The following is an 11468-nucleotide window of genomic DNA, read 5'->3' as shown; positions in this document are numbered from 1 at the left end:
TGGCACAGGGCCAGGCTCTGCCAACCGCACCCCCTCCAGTGTAACTCAATCCTTGCTCCCGCCCTGTAGGACACACCCGCTGCTCAGCGGGCTGGGCATTCAAACTTAATCAGTCAGTCAGTCAACAAATATTAACCTAGCTCTCTGAGAGCCAGCCCCCTCCCCAGGGCCATGGCTGGTCTGCCAGGCCGCACCTCCTGGGTACTGGTGGCCAGAGAGAGCAGGGGATGGAGGCCTGGCTGGGCCAAGATGTGGGGTGTGGAATACACTGTGACTTCCCTTCTCTGAGAGCCCAGATGGGCCCCTGATCCCCGACCCCAGAAGGCCAGGCCACCCCAGCAAACTTGAGCAGGGAGCAGGACTAAGGCTGGTGGGGGGCGGGGGTGGCAGTCTGGCTCTGTGAGACCCAGGTCACTTCAGGAGGTAGGGGAAGGTGGCCAGGGCTCCCTCGAGCATCTCTGCTGTCCTCCCCACCCCGAGTTTGGGCTTGCTGCCTGTCACACTCCTCCCCAGGGAGTGCTGATACCCACTATGGGGAGGCCAGTCCAGCCCTTGCAGGGAAGACACCACTCCCACACCTTGGGCTGCCCCCTCCTTCCCTTCCAGATTGTGGTGTGGGGGGAGGTGCTGAAAGTAGAGCCTTCCAGAAACTCCACGGGCATGGCCATAGGCCTCAGACCCAGCCATGGCCCAGCCATTGTGGACACCCCTTCCAGGGCACACTACTAAAACCAAGCCCCTTTCCCCATGTCCAGTCCTCACCCCCCACTGCTCCCTGTCACAGGGTGAGGGGACTCCAGGAAATCTGGGTCCATCTGTGCCCAGTAGGACCTACTGCCAGTGCACGACTGTGTTTAACAGACAGGAGTTAATGGGTCCTTGTGTGTGAAGGGATGCCCGTGTCACAGGCACTTGGTCAGTCCCTGTGTGTGTCTGACCTCGTGTGTGAGAGAATGCCTACCTAGTCCTCTGTTCCTGTACGTGACCGTGTGTGTTTGGCTTCGCCTGTGCATACCTGTTTTCCCGGCTCCTTTTGTCCCTGTACCCAGCAAAATTCCATGTACCCACTTCTCCCCACTTCCTCATCTCGGATTCTCTCCTCTTTCCACTCTCCTTGGTGCCTGCATTCCCTGGAAATAGTTCTTTCCTAGTCGCCAACGCCCCCTCTTGCCAAAGCTGGTGGTTGGTTCTCTGTCTTCATCTTACTCTCCCTCTCACCAGCCAGGGACCCCTCTGACCACACCTTCCTCTTGAAACAGCCCACAGCCCAAGTTTTCTGCCCACCCACTGGCCACTCCATTGTCTCCTTTGGGGCCTTTAAATGTCGCTGGGCACAGAGCTTAGGCCTTCGCTCTTGCCTCTTTTCTATTTTCTTTCCAAGTTCCAGTCCTTAGGCTGTAAATACCACGGAAATGCTACTGGCTCTTCTGACCCAACTCCCCACTCCTTCCAAACCCCACCCCAGCCTCAGTCTCCTTCATCTAACTGTCTGGTCACATCTCTCCTGGCACGTCTAACCTCACACTTGACATCCACGGCAGGCCTCTCTCAGATCCACCTCCTCCGAGCCTCAGGAAATGGCCTGAACATCCAGCTGATTGCTCAGGCCACAAACCTGGGAGCCGTCCTGGGTTCCTCTCCTTCCCTAACACCTACAGTGCAGCCAGTGGCCAGTCTGCTTCATCCCGGTGGCTGGTTCATCCCGGATCCTGAACCTTGCCAGCCCTGCTCCAGGAGCCAGCCTCTCTCACCAGTTGGCAGCATGAGGCTCCCTCTGTGTCTCTCGGTCTCTCTGGCCCCTATGTCTATCCTCCCACAGTAGCCAGAGGGATCATTTAACCATAAATCAGATGGTGCCACTCCCCTGCTTCAAACCTCCCAGTGGCTTCCCTAAAACCCCAAATTGCCTGTCCCTCCGGCTGCATCTCCTATCACTCTCCTCATCGCCCACTATGTTTTAACTACAAGATTCTTTTTGTCCCTTAAGATGCCAAGCTTATGCTAGTCTCTGGACCTTTGCGCTAGCTGCTTCCTCTGCCTGGAAGCCTCTCCCCTGGATCTCCCCACAGCTCCTTTTCCGCATTCCGGCCCCAACCAAAATGGCACCTCGCCAGAGGGGCCTATCCTCACAGCCTTAGCTAAAGCGGTGCTCCTCCCCAGCTTTCCTCATCTTCTTGGTGCTTTCGGAAGCCGACAACTTCATTGCTTTGGATCCTGGTTTAGTGTCTGTCCCCAGCTGTAGTGTGAGCCCCTTGTGGGCAGGGCCTTGCTCATTGTTGTAGCCCCCCTTCTAGAATGGTGCCTGGCGCACGGTACTTGCTTAATAAATATTTGCTGACGTGCTCCTGTGGCCTATGACTGATCCGGTGGGGTGTGTTTGCACCCTCTGTTGGGCGCTGTCCTGAAGCCAGGCCTGGAGTTGAGTCCTCTCCAGCATCAGGTTCCAATTCCAGCTGAAGCGCCCACTAGCTAAGTGACTTAAGTGACTTGGGAGATGTTTCTAAGGCTTTTTCTGAGCTGACATTTCCTCCTCTGGGAAGGCAGGGAAGGTCACATCCCTTCACCTCCGTTGTGGGTAGGACACCCCACCTGGCACAATCCAGCCTCAGCAGCTTAGTGGGGGCACATGGACCTCTCCAAGGCCCCTCCTCTCAGAATTCTCTGGGTTTCTAGGACCCATAACTGCCCCATACCAAAATGGCCCCACCCTGTAACCTGTGATCCCAGGCCCAGGAGAGATGGCAGTGAGCCCGAGGGCCTAGCCTGGGGTCAAGATAAGCTTCACTGCTTTGTGTCTGGTGTGGACAATCTCCAGCTCATAGGATCACACCCATGGCACAGAGAGAGGAAACGGAGGCCCAGGGTAGTGCTCACAGGCAGCCAGGGTGCTACAAGGACGAAGGGGTGCCAAGCTTCTCCCTTCCTCTTCGCCCAGAGCATGAAGGGGGCTCCGTCCCTCCTTCCCCTGCTCGGTCACCCACCACGGATCCAGGCCTGGAGTCAGAAGGGCACTGAGCCTGGCTTAGCTCGGCCAGCATCGCCCTGGCCATGACCCCCACGTCCCACTGACCAATTCCCGCCTCGGGGTCCCCGTGGCCCACCCCCACCCTCGCCCGGCTGGTTCCGAGGGCTCTGGCCGCCGCTACTTTGTTCCTTTCTGGCTTATCTCCGAAGGCCCAGCCCGCTCCGCGTCAATATTGACAAAGGCGCCGGTGTGGCCCGGGGTGGGCGGGGCAGATGCTGGAAGCCAGCCCCGTCCTCCAGGCCCCGCCCCCAGGTTTCCGCAGCGCTGGTTCCCCTGTCGGTGCCCCAGGTCTCATCTGAGTCCTTCCCAGACAGGTGCAGAACGTCGCCCCTCATGGAGACCCGGTCCTGCAGGGGAGTGTGCCCCTGCGGAGCGCGGACAGGGCCTGGGGCGGGGGTGGGACTGCCTGACTCGGGTCCTGGATCCCACTGCCTGGAAACACTCCGGCCCCACGCCCTTGAGGAAAGCAGCCTTGGGCCCGCGTGGGTCCCCTACATCTGGCTGCAGACATAGTCACCTGGGCGCGCACGACCCGAGAGGGACTCCTCCGAGGGCGCCGTGGGAACCGCCAGAGCCCGAGAGGCCACCACTCTGATGAGCGGTGTGGAGTGCCTGAGTCCGAGAACGGCCCAAAGAAGAGCCCTAGGTCCCTGCAAATGAAGAGATGTCGCTGTCTTGCGTATCTGCAGTTGGGGATGTGTGGCCCTGCCCGGCAGCGCACCCACCCCATCCAGACACAGCTTGGGCCAGAACACTCTTGGTACTCCCACAGGCCCAGTCAGCTGTTATTCACTTCACTGCGGGGGGGGGCGGGGGGGCGGGGCGCGTTGCAGGTGGAGGGGGGTTGGAAGGCTAGGTTCCTTTCCTGGTGGGTAGTGTGACCCCGTGATCCATTGTGAAGTGTATCCACTTTGCTCCCCACCTCAGTGTAAAAGCAGGGAACTGCTAGCCAGGTGGGGCTCTCAAACCCCCTTCTCACCCCTGCCTTGGGAAAGGCTCCCAGTGCCCATGTGGGGTTTTCTCTGTACTTTTCTAGGTTTCTTGAATTTTTAGCAATGAACATGTATGACTTATCTTTCAGGGAAACCAATACATGTCATTTCCCCTAAGCCCTGCCCATAGCTCCTCTGCCATACCTGGGTGTCAGGCTTACAACAGTTTTGGGGGATTTTCTTTTCCTCTATAGCCAGTGAGATCAGGGGTTCTCAGCCCTGGCTGCACCTTTGAATCATCTTGGGCACTTAAAAATATGATGCCCACCCTCAGAGATTTCAGTTTAAATGGTCTGGGGTGGACTTGAGGGATCTGTATTTTTAAGAGCCCTCAGGTGATTCTAATGGGCAGCCAGAGCTGAAATCACTGAGTTAAGAGATGGAGCTGCTATGGAGGTTAAAGTGGAAAACTCGAGCCCACATATCCTCCACCTGAGGGCCTGACGGTCCGGTGTGTTTTCCTTGGAGATCGGGCAGGGGGCCATGCCCGTTGGTGGCTCCGGGCCTGGAGCACCCTGTTGATCCATGGGCAGCCCTGGCACGTGAGATCTGCCATGTAAGCATCCCAGGTTACTCCAAGGACTCTGCCACAAGCCCCCAATGCACCCGTTATCCATAAGTTCAACAGACTGTCTTCTCAGGCTGGCTTTTCCCAGTCACTCCTCCCTTACCCTCCCCAGCTTCCTGCTCATTCCTTGGTCCTGGAATACAGAGAGATGATATATGCTCAAACAAGAAAACATCAGGAGGTGAAACCTCAGTATGCCCAAGTCCCAAATAAGTGACCTCTTGATGACCTGTGTTTCCTTCCCACCTATTCAGAGGATCTATGGACACTCACTGGGACACTGCAGCTTCAGGGGCAGCCACAATTCTCAATCACTTGTCTGTTTGCCTGTATGCAAAGATGTGAAGCAGCTGGGGGTATGCAGGCAATGCCAGAGGTGAGAGGAGAGAAAGAGATGGTCAGGGAGCAGAGCGAAGAAGAGACGGGGGACAGAGAGGGACACAGCCGAGGAGTCCAGAACCAGGGGAGGAAGCAGGGGTGACCTCTCTGGTTGGCCTCCTTCTCCACTGTGGAGAGGGAACCTAGCAGCATGGCACAAACTAGCTGTGGGAATTTAAGGTTTTGTCTCTGGGTAAATATTAGGTTTTCTGGGCTGACACACACCCTGTGTCTTATGTTGTTTGGGATGAATATATATGCCTGGTAGAACCCTGTATCCCCGTGATAGACAGAAAAGAGATTGCAGAGTGTTGTGTCACTGACCTCAGTTTTCTCATCCACAAAATGGGGATAAGACCTATCTAATGAGATTGATGACACTGGTGTTGTCATTTGAATTTTGTATCGCTATGAGGAAACAGTCCTGAGAGTGGTGAGGCCATGCTCAAGGCTCTGCCCAGAGTCCCTAGCAGAAGGGGAATCGCTGCCCCTCTCACCTTCATGTACAGAGGGGCTGGGCTGAGGGCACTGTCTGTAGGATGTCCCACTGTGAGAAAACTGTCTTGTATATCCTTACCCTCTTTCTGATTCCATACCATGCTTCACCGGTAATCACAGCGTCTCAGCCAGTGGACCCTAGGGCTACGGGTTCAGCCACTACACACAGCCACACAGCCTGTGGCTCTTATGGGATGGGGCAGAGGCTACAGTTCTCTCAGGCTGCATTTGGAAGCCTGTCAGTAGGGCTGGAATCCTTGTGGGAGGATGGTGAGCCACACTGCTTCTGTCTGGGGAGATGAAGCCAGGGGGCCTAACATTGGGCAGAATGGTTTTCTAGCTTCCCCTGGGGTCAAGGTCCGTGGCTCTTGGGATCCTGCAGCCCTGCTCCCATCCACCCCTGCTCTCCAGAAGCTGGGACACCAGGAGATCCAAGGTGCTGGCGATAGAATAGAAGAAAGAGCAAGGAGAGGCGTTGCTGCTAGAGAAGCAGTACATCCACAAGAGAGTGCAGTTTCATGTGTTTATTTTTGGCAGGAAGGAAATCATTGCAAACCTCTTGACTGACAAGGCTTGCCCCTGGAAACGTGCACATTCCACATTAGTACTTCCCAAGTAATGCTGGATTGTTGATCACATTCAAATGTTCAAAAGAAATCCAAGACCACCCAGACACCAGCATTTCCACTACTTGGGGGGGTGTTAGTCTACAGAGAAGCTCCCTGGAGAATGGAACAGGAACAGATACCATCGAATTTACAGTAAAATAAGAACAGAGGCAGCCAGTTGATTGTGCACAGGTAACTGCAAACACTTCAAGCTATCCACTCTTCTCGAACCCTGGCATGCCAACTGTCCATCACAGCACCTTTAAAAGCAGAGGCACAAACGTCACAAGTGTTTGACCAAAGGGCTGCGTGGTTCTGGATTTTATTAGAAAGCCATCTTTAAAATACAGGGTTGTAAAATGTTGCCAGGTTACATAGACTTACAGATTTCTTTTTTATGCCAAAAGTTCCAATGCTGCAACCATGACAAGTCAGTGTCATTAGGGCATCCTCATGTCTCCAAAGTCATCTCATCAAAAGTGTCCCATGTCAAAGGAGCTCCCCCACCAACCGTCAGCCGTGACAGGCGGTGTTCCTTTTTAGTATACAAATGCATTGTTTACAAACAGCTAATGGGTGAAACCAGAGACCAACACATAGGATTCCAGAGCAATGGAAGACAGAGCAGTAACAACCTCAGATGTGCCTGGGCACCTCCACTCGAGGCCCGGCCAGAGAAGTTGTAACATCACAGGGGCTGGAGTCTACGACCCAAGGAACCCTGTTCCAGATCTTAGTGTAAAAAATACTTGTCCAGGAAACTATATTTTAACCTGGTACAGAAAGGACCATGGAAAGTTAGGAGGTCAGATTTCTCTTTTGGCTAAAGAGTTGGTGAATGTTTTGGTAACATGGGAAGTATATGGCACATAGAAATAGCTAATAAGTTTCATCAGGTTTTAAAGCCCACAATTTAATAAAAGGTAATAATTAAAAACAATACCCGTATTTACCTTAAAAAGCATAAACCCCAAACATTCATCTCATTTCTTGGCCTTATGTTAGAATTCTATTGCTTCATTTACATGTAGATGATTAAAAATATAGATATCTTAGATATAGATATTTTGATTATGTACATAAAGCAGAATCAAGGGTTAAAATAAAAACAGGATTTTGGAGTATGGTCAAATAAGGTGCACAGAATCCAGAATCCTCAGAGGGTGTGCTGGCCCTCCCGAAACATTCTGTGTCTGTGGTGGTCGGAACCGGGCTCCATCCCCAACAGCTCCGCACTGGATTAGTGCAATGGCGCTCATGGTTTCAGGAACTACTAGGTGAACGTCTGGCTCAAGCCTGCCAAGTGTCTTCACTCCATCTGTCAGAAGTGGGGCACTATTCTTAGGTTCGATTCCCCTGAAATATTCTACAATTTCAGTCCTCTCTGCCCCCTATTCCAAACAAGACCTTGTGATGCCAACAAGGAAGGGGGCATGGATAAGGGTCTAAGGCTTTCATCAGGACCGATTTCTGTGTGGATTTCAACATATGACAAACACTTGACTACAACATTCACGACATTTAAGGCAGCGGGTTCATTTAATGACTAGTTTTCGAAATCAAGGTTTATGGCATGTGCAGATCTGCCTTGTAACTGTCATTATGGTAATGCCTAGCAAGGGGCTGTTTCTACTTTAACTGGCATGTGGATTACGGGGTTTGGAACACTCAGAATCTTGGGAGACCTGGTTACCCCTGAATACTTCTATTCTGAATGCATGGCAGTCCACAGACCAAATTGTTGTTGGGAGGACATGATTGGCAGCTGGCTTCATTATTTTGTGAATGAAAGCAAAAAAGAAATTTTACTTCGACCCCCAATTTCCAGTCTCGTTAGTGCCAGTCGCTCCCACCAGAACTCTGGCAGAGGCCCAACCTACAGAGGACTAAGGCAATGGTGCCAACACAAAAGGGTTCTTTTTAATTATTTTTAAGAGCAAGACTTTATAGACTGTCTTGTTGTCAAACAAAGAACACGGCACTGCTTAAAACATCTCACTGAGAAAGGCTGCAAAGGGAGCCCCGGCTCGGGGCGATGGGCCTCACATCTAGACAGGCTTCCCCAACCCTCGGCTCAGAAATAGGCTGTGCTTCAAAAGAGAAGACCAAGAGATAGACTTGGGCCACATCAACAGTGGCTGGTTGAGGCCACAGGTTCTCAAGAGAGAACAGTCAGCTTATCACAGGATCTGATGTTGACTGCAGTTGAAAATTAATGCCACACCTGTGTGGTACGCTGGCCCTTTTGTCTTTGTACCCTTCTGAACTCCCACGGCCAGGGCCAGGGACGGGATCTAGCTGGGGCAGTCTGCAACGGGGTGGGACACCTATGTTTCTGACCCTGTCCCTGTTTGTAGCTTAGCAGTGAGCAGATTCTGAGCATAGGCACAGTGGCAAAGAACAGTGTAACAGCCGCTGGTCAATTCCATTTGGTGGCAGCACGGTAGCAGCAAAGAAAATCCCCAAACAGCTCTATGTGTATCCAGCTTTTGGAAAGGAAAGATTTAAAAATCAATAAACAGATTCTTTATAATACCCAAGGGTTTTAGAGTTTCTCATAACTGCTCTACCCAAAACAACAACAACAACAACAAAACAAAAAACATATACAAGTATGGAGTAGTGTGAAAGCAGAAGTGCCATGATGCCACCTTTCAAGAGGAAAATGTGACCTCAAGACAGATTTGTCACCATCAGAAATCATAATAATAATATAAAAGAATCTATTGTTTCCTAAAGTGTTGAGCCACACACTTGGAGATACATTCCAAATTGGGTCAGAAATGAACGGAGACACTGATACAGTCACAAAACCTCCTATCAGGAGCCTGACCCTGCAGCACGCCACAGGTTGTCAGAGCAGTCACACCTGTCAGGAGACAGGCTCCTATGACTCGCTCCCATTTCTCACCACTGCCCCCCCTCCCAGGTTCTAGAAAATTGTCATATTTATCTTCTTAGATAATCTAAGACAATAAAAGACTAAAAGATGTCTGGAAATATGTTGTGTAGAAAAATTAACTCTCAGCTTAAAATAACATTCAAAAAGGCACTTCATCCTGTAGGAAAGAGATTCTGAGTTGGGTCAGCTGCTCTGAGCTGGGATAGAAGGGGACAGGTTGTCTGCTTGGAGGGGAGGACAGTTGAAAGGAAGTCCGATAGATATCAAGCTTTTTTTCCCCCCATTTTTTTCTTTTTGGTACATTTTAAGAAAAGCAAGTCCAGTAAAATGCATGTCCCTTTATGAAATTCGTTAAAAGAGTTCATTTTAAAATAGTTGTTTCTGTTCTTAAAAAATAAAACAGGTAGGTATGGCCACATTCACCCAGTGGTCTGGAGCACGGAGTGTCCTCACTTTCAGCTCCCAGGGAGCTGAGGCCAGGCAGGTCCCCAAGGCCTGAGGTTCCAGAGTGCACAGGCGGGAGGTGGGCAGAGGCCGGGGCTACCTATTGCAGAGTCTGTGCAGCATGCTGTACACGTCGTCTTCCCGGCTCAGGCCCTCAAAGAAGGGGATGAGGTCCAGCAGCTCTGTGTCCGTCATGTCATCGAACCAGGACTGCACAGGCACCTGGAAGACAGTGTGTGGTGGGGGCAGCAGAACTGTATCCAGGGCTGGGGGCTGTTCCTAGCCTGACTGGGTCCCTGAACTTTCAACATTTTGTTTGGTAAGGAGGACAGGCATCTAGAAATCATCATCATCATCATTTTCTTTGTTCCGTGGTCCCAACTAAGATCAATCCAAAGCTACCTAGTTCAGGAGATGGCTCAGGAAGGCAAAGTTAAGTGTACCCAGGTTGCGTGCATTTGTCTGTTTTGTTTTCCTGCCAGAGAAAACGTGGCCAGAGTGCAGAATATATGAGAACTAGCCTTGCTACTTGCAGATTTCAAAAAGCTCTTTCCGCTGCATCCAACCAGCTCCTTGCACCTCACAGCACTTGGAGTCAGAGGTTACCTGCCAACCACCGACACCAGGGAGCCCATGAATAGGGCATAGGAGGGCTTCCACTTGGGGTCATTGTGCCACACTGCATAGCAAAGAGAAGTGGAGACTTTCCTCCCATGTTTAGCAGTGACCAGGTAAAAGCAGAAGTATAAAATTTCAGGACATTCTGAAGCCATGGGCAAAGACAGAACTTTTCCTTAGTTTTAGACAGAGGGGTGGGGAGGGGTAGTAATGGGTGATAGCCAGAGGAGCAAAGAAGAGATTTAAAAAGAAATTTGGGGAAACCAAACAAGTTTAAAAGTAATATTTTTGACCCTTTTACAAATCTAAAGACCACTTAGAAACATAACAATTCATTATGTAATTAAAAAAAATAAACAAGGTAAGGATTAATAAAAAAATGACTACTTCTAGGTGAAGGGGCAAGAATGGGAGAAAGGGTGGAAATGGACACCAGCCTTCTCTAAATTTATCTTTGTTGATAGTTTTGATGTTGGAACCACGTAAATGTGTTACATAGTAGAAATAAAATTAAACCATTAAAAAAAAGCAATAAAAAAATGAACCTAAGTGTATATAAAGTTGGTGACATAACCACACAGAGAATTATTTCAAGTGATTTTAAAACATAGTCTTCTGTCTGTACATTTCTCCAAAACACCCTAAAGGGATCCAATTGTCTTATCATCAGTAATAATATTAATACTGCTATTTTGAAACTATTAAATATCTACTATAGAATAAATCAAATAGGTAATGATGTTAATATCTTTAGGAATCAAGAGTTTCAGCATAAGAGAAGGAGATACAAATACAAAAACAAAGAAATTAAATAAAAACTCTGTTATAACATTGAGTTGAAAAAACCAATATGAATTTATGATTTAGTCTGCATTCTAAAAATGTGTATATTTTAGCTCTGTCCAGTAGAAAGGGCTAGAAGCAAAGAATATTCCAGTAACAGTAAGAACCCACCTAAATTGTGGTCTTACATACCATTTCCACTAATAGGAACCAGGCTACGTAGAAAAATGGCTGATTCTGAGGCTGAAGCAAGAAATGGACAAGATGAACCTGGAACATCTGGTTGTACCAGAAAGCAGGATGCTATCAAAGACTACTGTAATTTGAAGAGATGTCCACTGGCCAAAGGTGAACATTGGAGCACACGAAAGCATAATAAATGGATTAAATTGTAAAGGTAAAAAAAATCTGTAAGTTCCTAAAAAAAAAGTACCTAAAAAAATTCATTGGTTACTTTTGGCAGTTGCTAGAGCACAAACTTATGACTCTGAGACTTGCAGAGGTGAAGAAAAAGAATCAACACTTTACCCTGACTTCCCTATCCAAACATTCCATTTAAAAAAAATAGAATTCCAGCCAATAAATGCAGAAAGAATGATAGAATTTAGAAATGACCATTTTGCAATTCCTAATGAAATAGTGGATGTAAGCA

General features: G+C 49.6%; 1 protein-coding gene across 3 annotated transcripts in view; it reads right to left on the bottom strand.

Moving 5' to 3' along the window:
- Positions 1 to 5970: 5970 nt before the first annotated feature.
- Positions 5971 to 11468, bottom strand: part of CTDSPL (CTD small phosphatase like) — a 113464-nt gene continuing 107966 nt past the window's right edge. For all 3 annotated transcript variants that reach the window (XM_087430720.1, XM_004419500.3, XM_004419501.3), the window contains one exon: positions 5971 to 9637. In XM_087430720.1, the coding sequence (XP_087286846.1) occupies positions 9512 to 9637 (126 nt within the window). In that variant the 3' untranslated portion in view covers positions 5971 to 9511. The remainder of the gene's footprint in view (positions 9638 to 11468) is intronic.

The sequence above is a fragment of the Ceratotherium simum genome, chromosome 5, assembly GCF_057802395.1.
Source record: "Ceratotherium simum simum isolate JZ-2026a chromosome 5, ASM5780239v1, whole genome shotgun sequence".
Taxonomy (NCBI): Eukaryota; Metazoa; Chordata; class Mammalia; order Perissodactyla; family Rhinocerotidae; genus Ceratotherium; species Ceratotherium simum.
This window is presented reverse-complemented; position numbering and strand designations above follow the sequence as displayed.